Source organism: Chionomys nivalis, chromosome 4 (genome assembly GCF_950005125.1).
Source record: "Chionomys nivalis chromosome 4, mChiNiv1.1, whole genome shotgun sequence".
NCBI lineage: Eukaryota > Metazoa > Chordata > Mammalia > Rodentia > Cricetidae > Chionomys > Chionomys nivalis.
Window position 1 is genome coordinate 77093877 of NC_080089.1, and position 22135 is coordinate 77116011.

Sequence of the window (22135 nt, forward strand, 5' to 3'; positions counted from 1 at the left end):
TGTTTTTAAAGAGGGAGACATTAGATGGGGCTGAGACTATGGCTCAGCGAGTAGAGTACCCACCAACCATGCAACGAGTCCTGGCTCAACCCTCAGCACCTTATTCAACCAGGTGTGCTGGCTCATGCCTGTAAGCCCAGCACCAGGAGATGGGGGCAGGAGGAGCAGAAGTCCAAGGTCACCCTTAGCTACAGAGTGATATTGGCCAGCCTGGGCTACCTAACACTCTGTCTCGGCACATGTGATGGTGCACGCCATTAGTCCCAGCACTTGGGAGGCAGAGGCAGATATCTGAGTTCAAGGCCAGCCTGGTCTATATAGAAAGTTCCAGGCCAGTCAGGCTACACAGAGAAACCCTGTCTTGAAAAAAAAAAAATCATTAGGTAAATTTTTGCTTTCATCTTTAATAAATAGTAAAATTATATGTACACCACAGAATTGATTAAAATAAATGTAACTTCTTAAATTTTATGCCTATTTAATATACCTTTATACCTGAGGAGGTATAAAAATTTCTCGTGAAGTAGAGTCAGAAATGGAGAAGGTTTAAGAAGGCTTAGAGTAGATCCCAACTTTTTTTATTTCTCTTCTGTCCTTCCTTTCTCCCCCTCTCTTTCATGTGTGTATAGAGTATATGTATTGTATACGTGTATATAGTACATACAAGTGACTGTGTAGGTGCTCACACCTATGGAGAGGCTAGAGAAGGACATTGAGTGTCTTCCTCTGTCACTGTCAGCCTTATTTCCTTGAGACAGGGTCTCTCAATGAACTTTAAAGCTCACCTTTTTGGCTAGGCTGGGTATCCAGTAAGTGCATGAAATTCCCTGCCTCTGCCCCTGAATGCTGGAGTAACAGGCACATGAAGCCATGCCTGACTTTTTACTTGGGTGCTAGGGATTTGAACTCAGGTCCTCATACTTGCGTGCAAGGGTCCTTACCCACTGAGCTATCTCCACAACCCTAAAACTATTATGTTTTTATTATTGGCTGTAACAGTTGTCAAGTCCTTATAAGCCCATGTATCACACTGGATTTAGGAAAATATATATACTTTAATTAAGAGTTACTTGTTAATGAATTTACCTTCTGACCAGTAGAAGCAATAGCTAGCTGTTGACTTTTTCTTTTCAGGTATAGGGCTCCAGAAGTACTCCTGAGGTCTACCAACTACAGCTCCCCCATTGATGTGTGGGCAGTGGGCTGCATCATGGCAGAGGTGTACACCCTCCGGCCTCTTTTCCCTGGGGCCAGTGAAATTGACACGATTTTCAAAATTTGCCAAGTGTTGGGAACACCGAAGAAGGTAATGCCATCGACTATGAGCCGTAGGCAGCAGCTTCCTGCTCTGCCTCTCCACAGTGCTGCGCAGCACCAACACCGAGACTGCTCTAGAGTCTCTCTTGACCTTGACCGCGACCTTGACTGCGCTCCTCTGCCCAGGTCCCCTAGAAAAGCCGGTTTCTCCCCTTCATTCTGCTTACAGCTGCGGTGTTTGTCATGGATCTCTCTACTTCCTCTGGATACCATCTCATCCCTTTACAGAATTTCTCCATTCATATGGGCACAAAGGCAATCTGCACCCCTGCTTCTCTCTCTCCTATACAGCCGTTCAGATCCTTAACGCTATTTGGGGCCTTTCTTCTTGCTCCATCGCCTTTGGCTGAAGTCCCTTGAAGCTCAGGGCTTACCATTTAACTTGCTTCCTTTCTTCATGGCCTATTTCTATCTGTGGTCTCATCATGGTCCCTAGAGGGTCAGTCTTGAGACTGAGTGTCATATCGCTCTCCAGTTCGTTGGGTTTGAGTTTGGATTTGGATTTTTGAGACCAGGTCTCACCATGGACTGGACTCCCCAGAGATCCACCTGCCTCTGCCTCCTTTTGAAGTGCCGGGAGTAAAGGCATGTGCCGCCATGCTCAGCTGAGGCCGTTTGTCTTTGCAGAGTTGGAGCTGGAACTGTGGGCATCATTGCTTGTCCCCCCAGTCCCCATCTTCCAGGCTTTTCCCTCCAGCTTATCTTTCAGTCAGTCTGTAACTAGATTTTCCTTCCTTATTTCAATCTGGTCACTCATTGCTCAGCCCCTCAACTCCTTGCTTCATTGCAGTACCCAGCCTGGCTCTGTACCCTGGAATGTCCTCCTCATTTCTGTGTCTCGCTTGAATGAACGTCTCTTTAGTGACCGTCAAGACCCCTTCTTCCTCCATAGGACTCAGTGGCACTCCTCCCCACTGCTTCTCCAGTATCCGCTGTATCTGTGTTCTTTGCTCTTAATAGATTCGTCTCGTCTCTATCTCCCCAGCTCCCAGCACTATTGCTCTTATGAATTCTATCTTTATTTTCCCTCCTTCCCTTCCTCCCTCTCTCTCTTTCCTCTTCCCCATTTTGTGTGTGTGTGTGTCTGTGTATCTGTGTGTGGTACTAGGTATCAAATCTAGAGCCTGAAACATGCTAGAAAAAGTTTATTTTTTTGAAATTGTTTGAATAGGTCATTACTGCCACCCTTTTAACAATAAGGCTTTCAAAATCCTCTGCTGGCTCCCTTCCTCTTTGTATCCATATCTACCTCTCTGGTGGCCTTTGTCATTTTTCATTACTGTATTTTAAAATAAATATCCTATTTTTTGTCTTTTAAGGTCAGTGACATTTTTAAGAGAAGGGTTTATATTGAATTATTTCAGGACACTCAGCATTCACCCAAGAACTGTCTGGGTGGATGGTGTACATGGTGCCTGCTGGCTCCCGGTAGAGTCAAAATTCTATCAGGGTATGCCTTACAAAACAGTAGTGTTAGGACTGGAGAAGCCTCGAGCCTCGTCGTTCAGATTTCCCAGCGTTCACCCCAGCCTCCAGGGCCCCAGATGTGGAGCATGAGAACCGGGGTGTGAAGAGGGCAGCTGTGTCTCTGTTAGTCCTCTCGGCGTAAATATTTAGTCATTGGTGATACAGGAACACATGGAGTTTCACAGATCTACCGGGCCAGGAATAGGTATTTTGCTTTACTTCATTTTATTTGGTCTTCCCCCTCAAAGATACCATGCTAGTAATTTCCAAAACCCGTGTGTCAGGGCGCACAGCAGAGAAAATGCTATGGACTTCAATCCCCTGTCCTCCCGAGGTGAACAGTCTCCTGTAAAGGTTGTAAAACAAGCTGAGCTGGTGGCAAGTCACTGTCTTTCCCACTGTCTCTCAGATTTCATGCTCTGTAGTCTGTTAGGGGAGCTGGGCCTCATCATCTACACCTGCCTAGTGGAGTCACGCGACCATCGCCTCTGATTCCGGGCACTCGTGAAGACTCCTAACCCCAGACACAGCACCGGCTCAGAAGCATTTCCTGTCTTTTCCTGCAGACTGACTGGCCTGAAGGCTACCAGCTATCAAGTGCTATGAATTTCCTCTGGCCCCAGTGCATACCCAATAACTTAAAGACTCTGATTCCAAATGCTAGCAGTGAAGCCATTCAGCTCCTGAGAGACCTGCTGCAGTGGGATCCCAAGAAGCGACCGACTGCTAGTCAGGTTTGCCTGGTTTTGTTCTGTTTGAAGTGTTTCCTAGGAAAGCTATACCTAACACTGCGTATTTCAATGAATTGCATGGCAAGATTTCATTTTGTAACATAGCTGAAAATACTATCGACGTCTATGAACTGGAGGAATTTAAAGTAATCTGAAACTCATTGGGCATAATTAAAATAGTTAAGATTAAACAGTCTTATTTGTTTTGAACATTAATATTGGTATCTGATACTATATATATATGATACTATATATATATATCACAATGTGTGATATATATGTAATCTGCAAACGAAAATAAATATAAAATTATCAGCAGGGCATGGTGGCACACACCTTAGTCCCAGTACTCAGGAAGCAGAGACAGGCACATCTCTGAGTTCAAGGCCAGTTTGGTCAACAGGGGATTTCCAGGACAGCCAGGGCTACACAGAGAAACTCTGTCTTAAAACAGAAAAAAATAACAAAGCTGGGCGGTGGTGGCGCATGCCTTTAATCCCAGCACTCGGGAGGCAGAGGCAGGCGGATCTCTGTGAGTTCGAGGCCAACCTGGTCTACAAAGGGAGTTCCAGGACAGGCTCCAAAGCTACAGATAAACCCTGTCTCGAAAAAACCAAAAATAAATAAATAAAAAAAGAAAGAAAGAAAGAAAGAAAGAAAGAAAGAAAGAAAGAAAGAAAGAAAGAAAGAAAATAAACATAAAACTGTCAAGGAATAAAGAATGGCTCAGAAAAGAAGTATGTATGTGTCTGTCTGTCTTTGAAGGTATTTTAAAGTGTTCTCTATGAGTTCAGATTGTTCAGTATTTTGGTGACAAGCCAGCACTGACTGTTGAAATGTAGCTTACCAAACCAGCTCCCTCGTGTACAGACAGCAAAGACAGAGCAGCCAACAGACACAGCCAGGCTACAGAGTAATTGCAGCTGGCATTTTCATGTACTTTGTACATGCCATGGTATGTTTTATGTGATTTCAACCTAAGGATGATTCTATGCAGTAATATTTTTGTTTTCCCTTCTGTAGGTAAGAAAATTAAATCTTAGAAAGTGAGAATGATTTTCCCTAATCACTTATTCAGTAACTGGTACAGATAGTGCAGCTGAATCCAGGTGGCAGGGCTTCCAAATGTGTTCCCACCTACTTCCCCCGAGCCACACTGCTAAATTATGAAATGTACCCAAAAGAGCCAAGGCAGCCCTTGTCCCTCACCTGCCACCTGCAAGCCTGGTTTTGCATTAGTTCTGTTTGAGCCTTTGTCGGCTTGGCTCGTGAACAATTAATCACTTTGCTTAGAGCATCAAATAAATGACCAGCTCTGACCAGAGAAGATGATCTATAAGCCTTTATCATAGAAGCAGCAGAGCTGTTGGAAGAAGGTGCCCGGGTGGAGGTAGAATCTGTGGTAGCTGGAGAGGTGACAGCTGGGGATAGTTAAAAGGGTGGAAAGTTCTTACTCAACATCCTAAAGAGGCAGCCACAGCCTAGTGCCAGCAGCCTCTGGCTGGTCAGACATGGTTAGAAAGGCCATGCACTTTTGATAGTAAAATTCACAAATGGTTTTAGGGCAGCAAGGAAAATTTCTGATGAGCCACTTTATTTTCTATAGGATACCTATAAAATATTAAGTTAAACAAATACAACAAAACTCATATAACTAAAACCAATGGAGGAATGGTATCAGAAAAGCTAAAAATGCCCCCAAATCAGACCAGACTTTCAAAAATGCCAGGGGCTGCAAAGAATTCTTTCTAGTTACATGCCATAGTCCAGGCCTCTGAGCTGCACTTACACACACTAATTATACATGTTTATGATCCAGACTCATTAAGAAAATACTGGGTTTTTTTTTGGTTTTTTTTGTTTTTTGTTTTGATTTTTGTTTTTTCGAGATAGGGTTTCTCTGTGGTTTTGGAGCCTGTCCTGGAACTAGCTCTTGTAGACCAGGCTGGTCTCGAACTCACAGAGATCCGCCTGCCTCTGCCTCCCAAGTGCTGGGATTAAAGGCGTGCACCACCACCGCCCAGCTAGAAAATACTGTTATTTTCAGTGCTTCCATCAGCAAATTCAGGGAATACATATAGAATTTCATAAAGAATTGTAAGTTTTTACACATTAAGGTTTATGCGTTGGTTAACCAGGAACTCAATTATCGTTCAACTGGCAGCCAACCCATGTCTTCTGGGAAGGCCTGAGTGTGTCCTGTGTTGTACTCTTGGCGCAGCCTGGGTATGGCAGAGATACCTCCTGCCTGCTTTGCTGTTCTTGTTGTTGGTTAGTTGGTTTTGAGACAAAATCTTATATATATATAATCCAGCCTGAACTTTCTGTTTCACCAAGTCTAGCCTTTAACTTCTGACCTTCCTGCCTCCGTTTTTCTGAGTGCTAGGATTGTGGGCATGTCCCACCATTCCCAGATTAATACCATCTGCTTTACCCAAATAATTTTAAGTATTGCAACTAATATGTAAATTTTATATTAACTCAGATATGAACAAATAGAAGGGGGTCACCAATACAGTATATTATTTTATAGCAGGTTGGGGCTAAGAGCCTGTAGTGAACAGGCCATGTGAACTCTAGTCCATTGGTCCTGATGGTGTTTCCTGTCCCTTCTGGACTTTTCTTCTAATGCCTCATTTGTCATTCCAGGCACTTCGGTATCCTTACTTCCAGATTGGACACCCACTGGGCAGCATCACACGGGATTCAGGAAAACCACAGAAAGATGTCCAAGACAAGACAGCCCCACCTCCTCACATCAAGCCAGCCCCTCCTGCCCAGCCCCCACCCAAGGCACATACACTGACTTCTTCGCGACCAAACCAAACCAGTCAGCCCCCTCAGCATTTTGTGTACCCCTACAAAGGTGAAGCTTCCAGGGCAGATGAGATCAGCCATCTTCAGGAGGGCAAGCCACGCCCAGCATTCTTCCCGGCCCTCCACAACAAGACTCTTCAGCCAGTAAGTGTCACGTATCCACAAAGAAACTATAGTCTCAGTTAATTCTCTTCTGGCTACAAATATTGTATGAAATATTTTCCTTTTCGGTGCATGAAATCTTATACATGTATTTCCCCAGTACCGTGGCATTTTGAGAAGGCCCTTGATAGAAAATCTGCCTTTTCCATTAACAGTACCGTTCTGTATTAGGTCTTTTGCTGTTGCTCTGATAAACACCGTGACGAAGGTGACTTAGAGAAGGGGTTTATTTGGGTGGATGGTTCCAGAGCCCATGACAGCAGAACAAAGGCATGGCAGTAGGGGCAGGAGGCTGAGGGCTCCCTTCCTGAGCTGCAGACACCAAGCAAAGAGAGCACACTGGGATGGTGCATGACTTTAAAACCACAAAGCCCACCCCAGTGACATACTCCCTCTAGCTAGGGCACGCGTCCTAACCCTACCCAAACAGCACCACCAACTGGAGACTCAATACTCAAACATCTGAGCCTATGGACATTCTAATTCAAACCATCACACATTCCTGCTAGCACCTGGAGTAAAGGTAGCAAGCTGGACTCTATAGCCAGAGTTCTGTTTTTCAACAGCTTGGTACCCTTAAGTAAGTTACCTGGCTTCTCTCCATATATCTCACCTGTTAAATAGAAACAATTATAATGTTCACCTAATGTAAATATTTTGAGGACTGAATTTGTTAATACTTGAGAAGTTTTAGGATAGTACCTAGTATATAATATCAATATATAATATATATATATATAGTACTAGCATATTTTGTCAGTTTGATACAAGCTAGAGTTAGTTGAGAAGAAGGAACCTCAAGTGAGAAAATACCCCCCCATTATATTGGCCTGTGGCCAAGCCTGTGGTGTATTTTTTTAATTAGTGGTTGATGTGGGAGGGACCAGAAAGCAAGATGAGCAAAACTTGAGGAGCAAGACAGTTGTCATGGCTTCTATTCCTGTTCCTGCCTCCAGGTGCCTGCCCTGCTTGAGCTCCTGCCCTGACTTCCCTCAGAGGTGGATTGGAAAAGAAATAAGCTATTTCCTCCATAGAGTGCTTTTGGTCATGGTGCTTTCTCACAGCTAAAGAAACCCTAGCTAATACGTCAGTAAGCACTGAGCATTGTTCTCGTCCCTACAGAGTCAGTTTCTTCATCTGAGGAAGAAGATCTTAGCTTATGTCCCCTCTCCCAGACCAGTTTGTCCTTGACAATGGAAGGTCCTAATACCTATACTGAAAATCCTAAGGAGCTGAAGTCATTCTTCTGTCTATAGACTGTTTTATATTATTATTATGAATTGATGTCAATGCTGGGGTGTTAAGTGAGCACAAATCTTTGTTCCGCCGATTTTTAAATAAACAGTGTGTGTTGGATCAATAAGATAACAACCTGCCAGAGGGCCGGAGTTACCCTTTGCTTCACAGTGCTGTCACGTCTCATGCCCTAATACCTTCATGCACAAGAGGGCCCTTTTCTGGACAACTGTCCACCAGAATCACAACCCATACAATGTGTATGTCCCAGGGCTGTGGGCATCCATCTCTTGGTACTTTACACTTTCTCAAGCCTGGGAAGTTACCTGTTTGGAAATCCCGTTGTACTAGTTCTGTACATCAAAGATTATATCAGAGATAATTTCCTGGCTACTGAAAAGCCATCGCTTGCATCATTAGATGTAATACAGCAGGGTGACCAAGATTTGCAATAATCGCTTGTCTGTTATAACAAGGCCCAAGTTAGAGTTTAGCCATCTTTCTATTATGTCAGAAGAATCGCATGCCCTGTGGTGGTTTGCTTTGTCAGCCTGATGCAATGTAAACTCATCCGGGGACCAAGTATAGTGAGGAATTGTCTCAATTAGGTTAGCCTGTGGGCATGCCTAGGAGGGAATCTTTTTTCTTCTTAAGATTTATTTTCATTTTGTAAATGTGTGTGTGTGTGTGCGCGCGCGCGCGTGCACGCGCGTTCATGCTCCAAGGTCAGAAGTGTTGAATTCTCTGGTGAATTGCGGTCATGATTACAAGCTAGGAGCTGAACCCCAGTCCTCTGCAGGAGCAGCATGTGCTTAGAGCCGCAGCACCGCCTCCCCGGCTAATGACTTTCCTAACTGGGTACATTGAGGTGGGAAGTCCCACCCTGTGTGCACAGCACCAGTCCATGAGCTGGGCACTGGCATTTATGTACGGAGAGCGTGTGCTGAGCACGAGCATGCATGTATTCGTTCATTGCTGTCTACTTTTTTTTTTTTTTTTAGATTTTTTTTTTTATTTATTATGTATACAGTGTTCTGCTTGCATGTATACTTGCAGGCCAGAAGAGGGCACCAGATCTCATTACAGACGGTTGTGAGCCACCATGTGGTTGCTGGGGATTGAACTCAGGACCTCTTAACCTCTGAGCTATCTCTCCAGCCCCATTGCTGTCTACTCTTGACCATGGATATTAATGGTGCTGTCGTCTCAGGTTCCTCAGCAGGACAGACCGGAACCTGGAATTGTTCCGCTCTATCACAGTGTCAGGAGGATAGTAGGGATACTTTATTATATCTTCCTCTCTTACATTCTTGTTCCATGTAACTTTGTGAACTTTTGTTTACAAAAAAAAAATATGAAAAACTGGTTGGTGCAGGATGAGTTAGAGGCAGGCAGTGTGGGTCTGCACTTTCCACAGCTGCCCTTGCAGATGAATGAGGTCTGGCAGGGACTCCAGGTCCTTCCTGCTGTAACAAAGGAAATGCAGAATAGAAATTGCACGTGGACTGAGGTTACAGCTCAGGGTAATATACAGCACCTAGCTATTATATACAAGCTGCGGATTCCATCCCCAGCATGCACACAGACAGACAGACAGACACACACACACACTCTCTCTCAAGCATACGCACAGATTATTGGTAGATGAACTCCGTTAATGTTGGTTTTTCTTTTCCTTCTTCTGTGTACACAGAAAACTCTAGCTGGCCTGGAACACAAGAATGGCGAGCTCAAGCCAAAGAGCAGGAGACGATGGGGTCTCATTTCCAGGTCCACAAAGGGCTCCGACGAATGGGCCGACTTAGATGACTTAGATTTCAGTCCCTCTCTCACCAGGATAGATGTGAAAAACAAGAAGAGACAGAGCGATGACACTCTCGGCAGGCAAGTGTGCTGCTGTCCTTGGGAGCAGGCTGGCTCGGATCTGGGGCCACCAGGGTCTCTCTGATGTTGTGTCACACACGGCTCCTATCTCCTGACTTAAACCACATTCTCTTGATTCAGGTTTGAAAGCGTTTTGGACCTGAAGCCATCAGAGCCGGTGGGCACAGGAACCAGTGTCTCAACCCAGGCTTCCTCCCAGAGGAGAGACACACCAACCCAGCGATCTTCTGCGAAGCAGCACTACTTGAAGCACTCTCGCTACTTGCCTGGTAACCAAAAGGGTGCCCGCGCCTGGCCTCTGGTCACCAATACCCAGTCTTTGTCCCTGGGATCACATATGTTTATAGATTCTCTTTCAGAGAATTGAGATAAGAGAGTCCTTGAAAGTTCTTAATTGGAGGACTTGAGTCTGCAGTTAGGGGCCTGCAAGCTACAGCTATCACCTGGGTGAGAGGCAGGGAAGCCAGTCTGGAATACAGTCAGGAGTAAAGCCTCCAGATGCATTAAAGTGTTCCTTTGTGGTTGGGAGTGTGGTGAATCCAGGCCGGCTATCCTAGTCTAGACTGATAGTCCACGAGGTGACAAGGTGTGGAGGGATCCAGGCGGAAGGAGGATGATAAAGGGTAGGTGAGCCTTTATCTAAAGAACAACTGCAGAGCCTGGCATCGGCAAGGACATGGAGCATGGCAGAGGTTTGTCTTGAGGTCAGCTTCAAGGCTTCTCTGTTCTGTCCTGGGTGGCCTTGCGTGGGAAGAAGCAGCGTTAATGAGGCCTGTTGGCACAGTAAAGTCAGCAGCAGCTAACGTCGAGGGTGGTCCAGGCCGCGTGAGAAAGTGGAGCCTCAGACAACAGACACAAAAAGAAACCAAGGGCTGCAGAACATGGGGTGGGGGTGGGGAATGGAGAGAACTTGAGTGAGTGACAGACAAGAAGTCATCTGGGAAGAGGGCAAATGAGAATGTTTAGGAGTCCTGAGGGAGTCCTGCTGAGGGAGAGCACCAGAAAGTCTAGATGTGGACTGATCTGTTAGTTGAGGCCTAAGAAAACTTCTCAGACCACTCTCAAATGAGACAACGCGCTCCATGCAAAGATGGCCTCTCCCCTTTGCATCTGTCAGATGACATCATCATCAGTTTCTAGGGGGTTTTGCACCACAGAAATTTCGTGTGTTCTGTATTTTATTTCTGAAATTTCGTTTAAGATTTATTTTACATTTCAAATGATCTTTACTGTGTCTGATCAAGGCGTCTAACGTCATGTCACAGGTTACTCATAAATAGCAAGAAACACACTAGGGTGACTGTAAGTGTCTAAATCACTGTGCTGTTGCTATGAAGAGACACCATGACCACAGCAGCTCTTATAAAGGAAAGCATTTAGTTGGGACTGGCTTGCAGCTTAGTCTATTGTCAGCATGGCGGCACATAGACAGACATGGTGCTAGAGAAGAAACTGGGAGCGTTCTTCATCCAGATCCACAGGCAGGAGGAAGAGAGGGGCACTGGGCCTGGCTTGTGCTTTTGAAACCAAAGCCCATCCCAGTGACACACTTCCTCCAACAAAATCTCACCTCTTAATCCCTCTCAAGTAGCGGTACTCCCTAATGACCAAGCACTCAAATATATGAGCCTACGGGGGCCATTCCTCTTCAAACCACCGCAGCAAGGGAGCAGTGGAACCCCCAAACTGGACCACTCCATGGGTAGAAGGAACCGTTTATCTGGGGAAATTCAAATCTGCTGTGGCAGAGAGACTAGCAAAAGTTGGGAAAGCCTTGCCAGTTTTAAGGGCAGCCGGTAGCTGCGGGTGGGAGAGGCATGCAAGCCAAAATAACCTGGGAGCTAGTCTGGGGACTCTGATGTGTATTACAGTATGTATTAGTAGGGAACTAGGCACCCACTACTAGAGGTTGTCTACTGTATTGGGGGATAAGGAAATACTGGCTCTTCCTGACAAACAGAAACCCACTTCACATGTGTCTAAGGAATGCTGATTTGGGGCTTTTGTTATCCAGCTGCAATCCTTCTGTTTACCTAGTCAGAGTCCAGCCTGAGCTGAGCCAGACTAATCTACCTCACTGTCAGCTGTTCTGCCACCCGGGTGGGATGCTTTGGACCTAACAGTGACAAAGTATCCACTCTCTCATGGAGTTACCATTAATTGTTTTTATGGCAAGAAAACAAAAATGTACACTTTCAGGAAAGCTTTCATATGTAGTTGTTTTGTTACCTGTGGACTTTTAGAGTCATGGTGGGATAGCAGACCCTACTCTGGTCTCGGGCTGTCACTTTTACCTCCTTCTTGTTTGGCCCTGTGCCCCCGGCAACAACTGTAGGCTTGGTTTTTAGGGTTTTAGGTTTTGTTTTGTATTGCTTTTTCAATTATCTCTGTATATTTATTTTATAATCTCTGCATTTTTAAATTTTTTTTTTAGCTTCCCTGTTGAGTGTGATCATGCAATCTTTTTCTTTGTGTGTCAGCTTGTTTCCCATGGGCTAAAGTCCATGTCACAGCAGATGGCAAGACCCTATTCTTTTTAGGGCTGACTAATATTCCGTTGTGAGATCTACCACCACTTCTTTCTGTCTGGTTTATTTTGCATTTTAAGTTCATTTTCTTCTCTACTAGGAATAAATATAAGAAATGGTGTGCTTCCAAATCCAGGCAAGGACTTTCCTCCATCAAACCCATTGTCCAGTTCTGGTTTGTCTGGAAAATCTTCAGGAACAGTTTCAGTAGTGAGCAAAATAACTTCAGGTAAGTAATGGTTATTACCTCCTGAGTGACCAGAAGCAAGTTCTCTGGGTGCTGCAGGGTTGAGGGAAGGGCACATAGAGAACTGTGGGATGAGGCCTTTCTGGTCTAAAACACAGGAATCTCTTGGGTTTCCCTTCTTTTCTCTTGTTCCCTTTCTGGACAGTAGCCCTGGGGTCCAGCTCTGTCCTCCGGGCAGTCCCTGACCCAGGGGAAAGCCAAAAACAAGTTAAAAAACTTAGCAAATTTGACCCCTGACTCCCTGGTGTGCTTTGTGTGCTTTGGGCACCTGGCCCTAAGGTCAATGTTGGTTTGGTCTTCTCTACACCAACTGGACTTTCCGACTGGTAAACCTGCCCTTCCCAGAGCATCGGAATCCCTTCTGATTGGAAGATGGACAGGTTATCAGTACCCACCCCTGTTTGCATTTTAAAAAATAAAGTCCTCCATATTGATTAGCCAGGTGCAATTTTCCCATGCTGTTTCCCAGCCCTTGCTGAGAGCTAGCTCCTCTTCCACAGCACCTAGAACACACCTAACCCTCCCACTCCCCTTCTTCCATTAGGTTCCACTTAGGAATACAGTGTCCAGGTTCCCATCATGCCACCTAAGAACACACTCAAGGCCCAGAGTCTAGCTAAGTCCTCCCTCCCATACACCACCCCATTCCCCCACTGCCCTGCACTGTTGCGCACTACTGTGTTTGTGTTGCTGTGCACACAGGCACCAGGTCCTCTGCTGGAATCGGCATTTTAGGTTGAAGGGTTTTAAAGATCTTGGGCTTTAAAGATATTGTCAGATTGCTCCCCAGCTAGTTGAAGAAGTTGTGCCTCATCCTTGGTAACATTTGGTACCCAAGACTAACGTGAGTCTTGATCTGATGTAAAATGGTGTCCTGTGTCTAAACTTGTATGTCTTTAAGAATGAAGTTTGTTCCTCATGTGTTGGAAGGAGGCCACTTGTTCTTCCTGGCCACCCAGCTTGCTTAGACCCGAAATAATCACACAGAAACTGTTTGAATTAAATCACTGCTTGGCCCATTAGCTGTTGTAAGGAAAAGCTTGTTCGTTCTGGCTGCCCAGAACCGAAATAATCACACAGAAACTGTAGTAATCAAACACTGCTTGGCCCATTAGCTCTAGTTTCTTATTGGCTAATTCTTACATCTTAATTTAACCCATTTCTATTCATCTGTATATCGCCACGAGGTCATGGCCTACCAGCAAAGTTTCAGCACGTCTATCTCCGGCAGTGGCTACATAGCGTCTCTCTAACTCTGCCTTCCTCCTCCCATGCTATAGGCCAAGCCAGTTCTTTATTCATTAACCAATAAAAACAACACATAGACAGAAGGACCTCCCACACCACTTGTGTTTATTGATTTTCCCCTCTTGGGGGGCAGTGAAGACTTGTTCAAATTCTCTCATTTTTCTCCCTATCTCCTTATTAACCAGTATTGCACAATGACTATATCTGACCAGCCTTATACGTACACCGCAGGATGTGTTCCCACTCTGCCTTAAGCAATTATTGAATGCCTTTTTTGCTGTCAAGACAAAGCAACTGTACCATTAGCAGTTCCTCACAGGTGGAACTTGTGTCTGCTCAGTGACCAGTAATATCATTCTCCATCATCCCTGCATGCTTTTAAGTCATAATGGCCAGTTTTAGAAATACTCATTCGTCTGTCTGTATTAGCTGGTTACCTGCTATTTCACGTTATACCATTAACCCCCTGGAATACAAAAGAGGGCAGCTTGCGGTCCGCCCTCACCCCACTCTCAGATGGAAATGATGTAAACGAGCCGATGGTACACACCTATAATCCCAGCACTTGGGAACCTAAGGCAGGAAGACTGCCCGTTTGGGGCCAGCCTGGGCTCTGTAGTGAGACTCTGTGTCAGAAGAGAGAGGGAAAGGGAATGAGGGAAAGAGTAATGGCAGGTAGACTAAACAGTGAATTTTTAGGACATTTTTATTAGGGGCCAATGCGATGGCTCCAGCAGCTAATGGTTCTTACTGTGCAAGCCTGGAGCCCTGAGTTCAATTCCTGGAACCCATGTCAAGGTGGAAGGAGAGAACTAACCCCGCAGGTGTCCCTGGCCTCCACGTGCTCGCCACAGCATCTGCCACACACAGCATACAAACACAATAATAATAAATTTAAATATATATGATATATCTGTTCAAGACAGGGTTTCTCTGTGTAACAGCTCTGGCTGTCCTAGAACTCACTTTGTAGACCAGGCTGGCCTCAAACTCACAGAGATCTACGCGCCTCTGCCTCCCAAGTGTTGGGACTGAAGGTGTGTACCACCACCACCCAGTTTAAAAATATTTTTATTGTTGGTTAGTTTTTTTAATTATCAACAGGATATTTGGTTTATATGTATAACCTAAACAAATAAGATTACCTATGTGTAAGATCAGTTAAGTGAATTATGTTCAGCTATACTTTATGTATAACTGACATAAAGGATATCCCATAGGATGGGGTAGAAAAAGAAAGTTTCAGAACAGGCTAAACCAATTCTTTGGAAAACAACATGGAAATTATCAAATAGATTCCTTGTTTAGTTTAACAGCCGCCTGCATAGATGCTGTGTCAGGGAAGGCTCTTCCTGTGCCTGTGCTGGCTTCTCTGTCTGTGGTATGGTGGATTGTGTGGGGCTGGCCTCTCTGACTGTGGTGTGGTGGATTGTGTGGTGCTGGCCTCTCTGGCTGTGGTATGGTGAATTGTGTGATGTTGGCCTCTCTGGCTGTGGTATGGTGGATTGTGTGGGGCTGACCTCTCTGACTGTGGTATGGTGGACTGTGTGGGGCTGGCCTCTGACTGTGGTATGGTGAATTGTGTGGGGCTGGCCTCTCTGACTGTGGTATGGTGGATTGTGTGGGGCTGGCCTCTCTGACTGTGGTATGGTGGATTGTGTGGGGCTGGCCTCTCTGACTGTGGTATGGTGGACTGTGTGGGGCTGGCCTCTGACTGTGGTATGGTGAATTGTGTGGGGCTGGCCTCTCTGACTGTGGTATGGTGGATTGTGTGGGGCTGGCCTCTCTGACTGTGGTATGGTGAATTGTGTGGGGCTGGCCTCTGACTGTGGTATGGTGGATTGTGTGGGGCTGGCCTCTGGCTGTGGTATGCTGGATTGTGTTCTCAGAACTCTCTTCTCCCCCCCCGCAAAATAAAAACAAACTGTTGTGCACTCCCGGTGTCACCAAGTGTGTCTCTGTAGTAATGACTTTCCTTTCCACGCTTCAGTTGGCTCAGGCTCCAGGAGTTCCAGCGGACTGACTGGAGGTTACATCCCTTCCTTCCTGAAAAAAGAAATCGGTTCTGTTATGCAGAGGGTACACCTGGCGCCCCTGGCCGACCCCTCCCCTGGTGAGTTACATTTAAAAACATCTGTAACGTCATCCAGTAGTTACCTAACAGCTGCCTTGTGCAGAAACTGCGGACAGAAGGGGTCAGGCAGCACTCCCTGCCCGTCTGTAGATCACGTGTGAATGAATAAATGTAAATACATATTTACATTTGCTTTTACATTACATAAATGTGTATGTATAATTATATATACTAAAGGTCATTGTTCATAAGTGCTAAGGAAAAAGCCAGAGCAGGCAAGAAGTAGGGATAAAGACGGGAGGAGGTTAGTGGACAAGCACTCGAGCACTGTGATTGGCACGGGATTCTTGAGTAGACAGGCTTTTGAGCATCTCAGGCTTAGCAAATCCAGGGCACAGTGGAGAGGCCAAAATACAGGCTGCACAGGGGCAAGAGAGACAGGGGAGTAGCCTGAGGAAGTCGGGGATGATAGAGCCTGGAGAGTGAGTGGTCCTGTACAAAGACTAAGTGTATTGTCATTGGCTGATCTTGGGACCGCCATTTGCACAGGCGTCCTCCAGCTGATTGTTGTCAGTAGAGTAAAGGGGAGCAATGTTAGAAGCAGGAGCCATACCTTAGGCCAGGGTTGTTAACGGCTGATAACAATTCACCAGATTCTGAGTCCACAGGGGACCGAGGGCCAACAGGATTTTCTGACAGATTGTAGATGAGAGAAAAAGAGTGGCCAAAAGTGATGCTGGGATTCTGACTAGGCGAGTCTTCTTTGGAAGATTTCTTATTGCCTGCAGGAGGCAGGCAAATGTTCCTCCTGGATGCTCCAGACATTTGTCCCTCTGCCGCACTTTCCTGCTTGGGTCCCACATGGGTGAGCTCAGCATTTCTCTTCCATTGCAGGCTATTCTTCCCTGAAGGCCATGAGACCTCACCCGGGGCGGCCTTTTTTTCACACCCAGCCTAGGAGCACTCCTGGGTTGATTCCGCGACCTCCAGCCGCCCAGCCTGTGCACGGCAGGATAGACTGGTCTTCCAAGTACCCATCCCGTCGGTGACTGTCTCAGCCGGGAGGCCATTCTCCCTCAGCTCCCATGGTACCTGCAGAATCGGAACCGCGTGGTGGTGTAGATGCACTCACGCTCACAGTTGTTCTGAACTAACACATTTCAATATTTCTTTTAAATGTTTTTTTAAAATATTGATTTGAATGCAATACCCTCTTTTTGTATAAAATTATTTTATTCTAAAACTGGGTCTCATTATTTTCTTAAACAACATTTTGTATATATGGATTATGTTTTAGCATTTTATACAGTCAACTTTGTAATGGACTTTTTAAAGATTAAGTAATTTTTGTTTGTTGTTCCACATGATATTTTATACAGATTTTGAAATATATGATACTGATGCAGTATTGTGACAAGGTGCAGTTTAATGCTGTGCGATAAGGGATTATTTACTCAAAATATTCCAATATTGTGAAGTGGCTACATTTAAATGTGGCTCATTTGACCCTTTAGGCTTTCTTGGACTGATTTTAGGAAAGTGGCCCATCTCCTGTTTTTCTTAACAGCACTTATTGGTTGTTCTGGGGCAGAAATTGTTTTGTTGTTATTGTTATTGTTATTGTTTTGAGACATGGTCTTATGTAACCCAGGCTTACCGACCACTCACTGAGTAGCTGAGGATCGAATGAGCTTCTGATCTTGCTGCCTCTAGCTTCCTGAGTGCTGCCGTGCTTGGTTTTTACCCGGGACTTTGTACATGCCTAACAGCCCCAATCAACCATCTTTATACTCTTCTACTCTAAGCTGTCACAGAACAGAGAATCTTTTGAAATTTTATAGCACTCATAAATACGGTTGCAAATATTCAGATATAAACTATCACATTTCTGCTTTTTTTTTTTTTTTTTTTTTTTTTTGGACTAACAAGGTTGCTCTCCATTGGTTAAAATCTCCCACTGGCCTCCAGTTTCACACAATGCACACCTGGGATGAGGGTGAAGGGAGGGGTTGGGGTTGGGCAGGGACAGCCAGCGAGGGAGATGGCAGGAACTGTGGTCACCAGGCATTGTTCAGGTGAGCTTGCCTTGCTCCATGGGGCCTACCAGCCAGGATTTACCTAACTTCCCTCAGCACTGCCAGCAAGCCTTCAAACTCACAACTCACCCACAGCAGACTAAAGATGCAGGAAACATCACTTTAGCTAAAAGTCAGCTGAGCCACGGAGGCCGGGCGGGGAGGTTACAGCCCATTGCAGGTGTCTACACCTACCTCCCTAGAGCCAGAGAGGAGGCTCCCTCCCACCCCTGTGGTCCATACTTTTTTCCATTTTTAAAAACTCTGGGTTGAGAGATGACTCAGCCACTCCAGTTCCAAGAGATCCGATGCCCTCTTCTGGCCTCTGCCGGCACTAGCATGAGTGTAAATACCCACCCACTAACACAAACACACATACAATCTTTATAAAATCTTGTTAAAATCCCTTAAAAGGGAAGCTTTTTTATGTCAAAGGTACCTTTTTATTATAATTTTTCATTGTTTTATTGTAAAAATTTCCTAACATATGTCAATACAATCAATTAAACTTTTATCCCTGCCAAGATGAATGACCAAAAGAGCCAAGTGTCTTCTATATAGCCCTGGCTGTCCTGGAACTCACTCTGTAGACCAGGCTGGCCTCAAACTCACAGAAATCTACCTGCCTCTGCCTCCTGAGTGCTGGGATTGAAGGCGTGCGCCAACATGCCATTTCATTTTTTAACTGAGAACAAATGTTGCGTTCAGCTCTCTGCACCTGACGAGAGGCAGCTCCTAAACTGTCCAATCAACTTCTCAGGACAATTTTAGGAGTGGGAAAGACTTGGGGGAGAATTTCAACGTACCTGAGAAGTCAATTTTGCGACAATGTCATGTCCAGACTGTGCTACATCTCAGCCCCTACCTTGCATGGTCTTTTTCAAGGGTGAGGCCTCTGTTGGACAGGCTATTCCATTGAGAGGAATGTTTACAGCAATTCTGCAAGTGACAAAGCTAGTTTGGAGACAGAACGATGTGGAGGATCCCTGTCCTTCTATTTCTGTATTGCACATCTGCCTCCACTCGTGGTTACCTTACAAAAGGAAGAGTGCAATAGCAATCCCCAATGGTGTATTAATTCATGTTCTCCCAGGGCCCAAATGACTCTTTTGATTACAGTTTCCAAAATACAGCAAATAAACCATATGAAATGATCATTACTAGAGGTTGAAATGGTAGGGTAAGGTTAATGCAGACATTCGGTATGGTCCAACCTAATAAATGGGTTAATGATAGCTTCAATGTATTAGTAATGACTTCCAATGGGCTCTGTCTGCCCTAAAATCAGAAAGTAATTGATGCTTTGGAGAATCTGACTCAAAAATACACTTGACCAAGCACTTTGACCGTGAGGGGCATAAAAAAGGCGCATAGTGGGCATGGGTTTGATAGGGATGTTTTTCCCTGTCAACAAGCTAGCAGCAAGGCTTCAGAAAATGTAGAAGCAAGCACAACTTGAAACCATTCGTTTCTGTATTATAGTCAAAACCAACAAACTGTGGGTTCAGGCATGAGTCCTTTACTGTGAGGTTAATATTTATTTTCTCTTTTCTATATTATGTATAAAAAGATAATCTCAAATCCTGCTCAGCTAGCTAGAAAGTTGGCTCTAAATTGTAGATACCACTTAGATATACAAATAAATCATTAACACCACATTCTCTGTAATCTAGCTAGTGTTAACTAAGGTTATTACATTCTTTTTTTAATTTACAAAATCCTAGCTACCTGGTTATGGAACGTTAAAATTGTTTTCCTAATGCTTTGTGGCCCTGCCTTCGCTCTCCTTCCTTTACTAGCAAAAGTGTCCCTTGAGGAGTTAAACATACTCGTTTACATGAAAGAAACAGCTAGTAGCTAAGAAAATTAGATGATGAAAAACCAAGTTCTAAAGAACTAGCAGAACACCTCAGAAGTCCTTCTCCCTCATCAAAATGGGTAAAGGGGAAATTATATACAAGCTATGTACTATAGAAGGAAGCAGACCTCTTTAAACAGGGATAGTCGAGTTTGCCTGCTGCATGTATTTTTAGCTATTGTGGAATTATGCAATGTTAAGCGAACACTGACAGGAGTGAGGAGTTAGGCTGCACCTAGCCATGACTAGATCTCACTTACAATCACACGGCTTTTGTGGGTGCAGGAGAGTGGCTCAGAGGTGGAGCACCCACTGCTCTTCCAGAGAACCCAGGTTAGATTTCCCAGTACAAACAAGGTGGCTCACCACCATCTATGACTAGTTCCAAGGCATCCACCCTCTTTTGGCCTCAGGGCATCAGGTCAGACATGCACATGTGCACAGTTATGAATGCAGAGAAAACACCCAGAGATAAAATTTAAATTACACTGCATTAAATCAAATGCTTTTTAAATAAAAGAGATTTATTATTTAAACAAAACAAAACCAGCTTTCTGGCAAGTCAGGAAATGGTACCGAGTAGCTCATTTGGGGCCAGTTTTGGTGCTAAGGTGCCAGGGTTTGCCTCACAGAGACAAGGGAAACTGCATTTGCATAAAAACCACTGTTAATCATGTTTTCTCTACTATAAGTCCCATGAGTGTAGAAAACTGATCCTAAAACAATGTTTCAGACATAGTGCTTGCCTAAGGATCATATACATCTAAGAGTGTCACTGTCACATTCTAGAAATATCAAGACCTGAATATATGAAGCCAAAGCGTGTCAAAGAAAGACTTTCACTTTCAATTCCAGTGTAAGTACTGTTGGAGTTAATGGCACCATATTGTCCTATGAAGTCCCATTTCCATAACATTGAGCCATTGCTTTGTGCCATTGGGGTATGGGTGTGTGTGTGTGTGGGGGGGGTGACACAGATTCTTTCAACTGTATGACCAGAAGCAATATGTTTATAAGAAAACATTTGACATGTTCATTGTTTTACATTTTAGGCATACTGTAGTGATGTGTTTGTTTAATATATGTGGGTAGGTATTTTTTAGAATTGTTCTTACAATTTCCAACCAAATGTACTGTATGTTTGTATTAATTTATTGGGATGACCGGCTCATGTAAATTATCAAGACAAAATAGGGGCATGTGTCATCTTAATCGGTATTGGTTTTTCCTTGAACACTGATAATGTGACCTGAACACCTCCTGAATGAAGCCTCTGATCCCCCACATTCTCAGTACCGAACGGGGTTTAGCTCCATTGATTTAACTATAAAGTGATCTTCCCTTAACTAGAAGGCAAAGCACAGGAAATAAAGAGAGACCCTTATGAAACAAAATGTTACTTTTTGAGTGGTTTTATCCGAAGTTGTTTGATGGTGTTAACATTATATATGGAAACTTCTCCTCCAAATAAAGCTACAATTTAAGAAAAATAGATTTGAGTGTTTTGATTCTTTTTTGTTTGTTTCACTAGCCAGTAACTGAGAAGAAAATATTGTTAACTGTTGTTGTTTTTGTTGTTATTTGGTTTGGTTTGGGTCTTTCAAAACAGGTTTCTGGCTGTCCTGGAACTCATGCTGTAGACCAGGCTGACCTCAAATTCACAGAGATACACTTTTCTCTACCTCCTGAGTGGTGGGATTAAAGGCCTGCATTTGAGACAGTATCTCACCATGGGCCCCAAACTGACCTCGAACTCACAGGGTCACCTCCTTGCTTTTGCCTCCCAAGTGCCACTACATCTGGCTAGAGACTGTCTTTTAGACAGCTCAGTTTGTCTGAAAGTGGCTTCGTGGGTCTTACTGCACATATATGTGTGTGTGGAGAGGGAGGGGCTTAGTGTATCTGGTTGGTTTTAGGGACTTCTGGAAACCTTTTAATTGTTTACTTCCTGAACTTAATGAGCTTCTTGAGTAGAATATTTCACCTTCCCCTTTAATATCCTGTGTCATAAGCAGTTTAAAGATAGAAGGTTCTCAGAGGAAATTATTACACAACAAAAAATATAAACAAAGACACAAATGATTGATATGTCTCTTTACAGTCCAAGGGAGACTCCTGAAATTACTTGGTGTGAGTGAGAAGGAAACACAGAACATGCAACACGCAACAAGCCCACTTAGGAGTTTATTGGGGGAGGTGTAGGGGCCTGGTGAAGGTCAGTGTGCAGAGAGAGAAAGGGGGAGGGAGGGAGGGAGGGGGGAGGGACGCATGGTTACATCATACACAGATGATGGGACTCACACATGCTTGCAAGTGCTTAGCTGAGTCATACGTAGATGATGCAACAACGCCACACGTGGCTCACACGTGACCCTTTAACATTCCAGGGGCCGTTAGGCACTTCTGCCTGAGGGCTTGTCTGCACATGCATGGCCCTAGAACCTGGAAGTGTCAGCCCTATTGTGGCTAAAATCATAACACTCCCCATTCC

At 44.6% G+C, this 22135-nt stretch overlaps 1 protein-coding gene across 1 annotated transcript in view; it reads left to right on the forward strand.

The window, feature by feature from the left end:
• Cilk1 (ciliogenesis associated kinase 1) overlaps positions 1-21104 on the forward strand; it is a 42633-nt gene extending 21529 nt beyond the window's left edge. Inside the window, exons 6-13 of the mRNA XM_057769032.1 lie at positions 1135-1306; positions 3351-3518; positions 6165-6476; positions 9424-9614; positions 9735-9883; positions 12243-12371; positions 15628-15750; positions 16606-21104. Coding sequence (XP_057625015.1) covers positions 1135-1306; positions 3351-3518; positions 6165-6476; positions 9424-9614; positions 9735-9883; positions 12243-12371; positions 15628-15750; positions 16606-16760 — 1399 coding nt within the window. The 3' untranslated portion in view covers positions 16761-21104. The remainder of the gene's footprint in view (positions 1-1134; positions 1307-3350; positions 3519-6164; positions 6477-9423; positions 9615-9734; positions 9884-12242; positions 12372-15627; positions 15751-16605) is intronic.
• The last annotated feature ends 1031 nt before the right edge of the window (positions 21105-22135 follow it).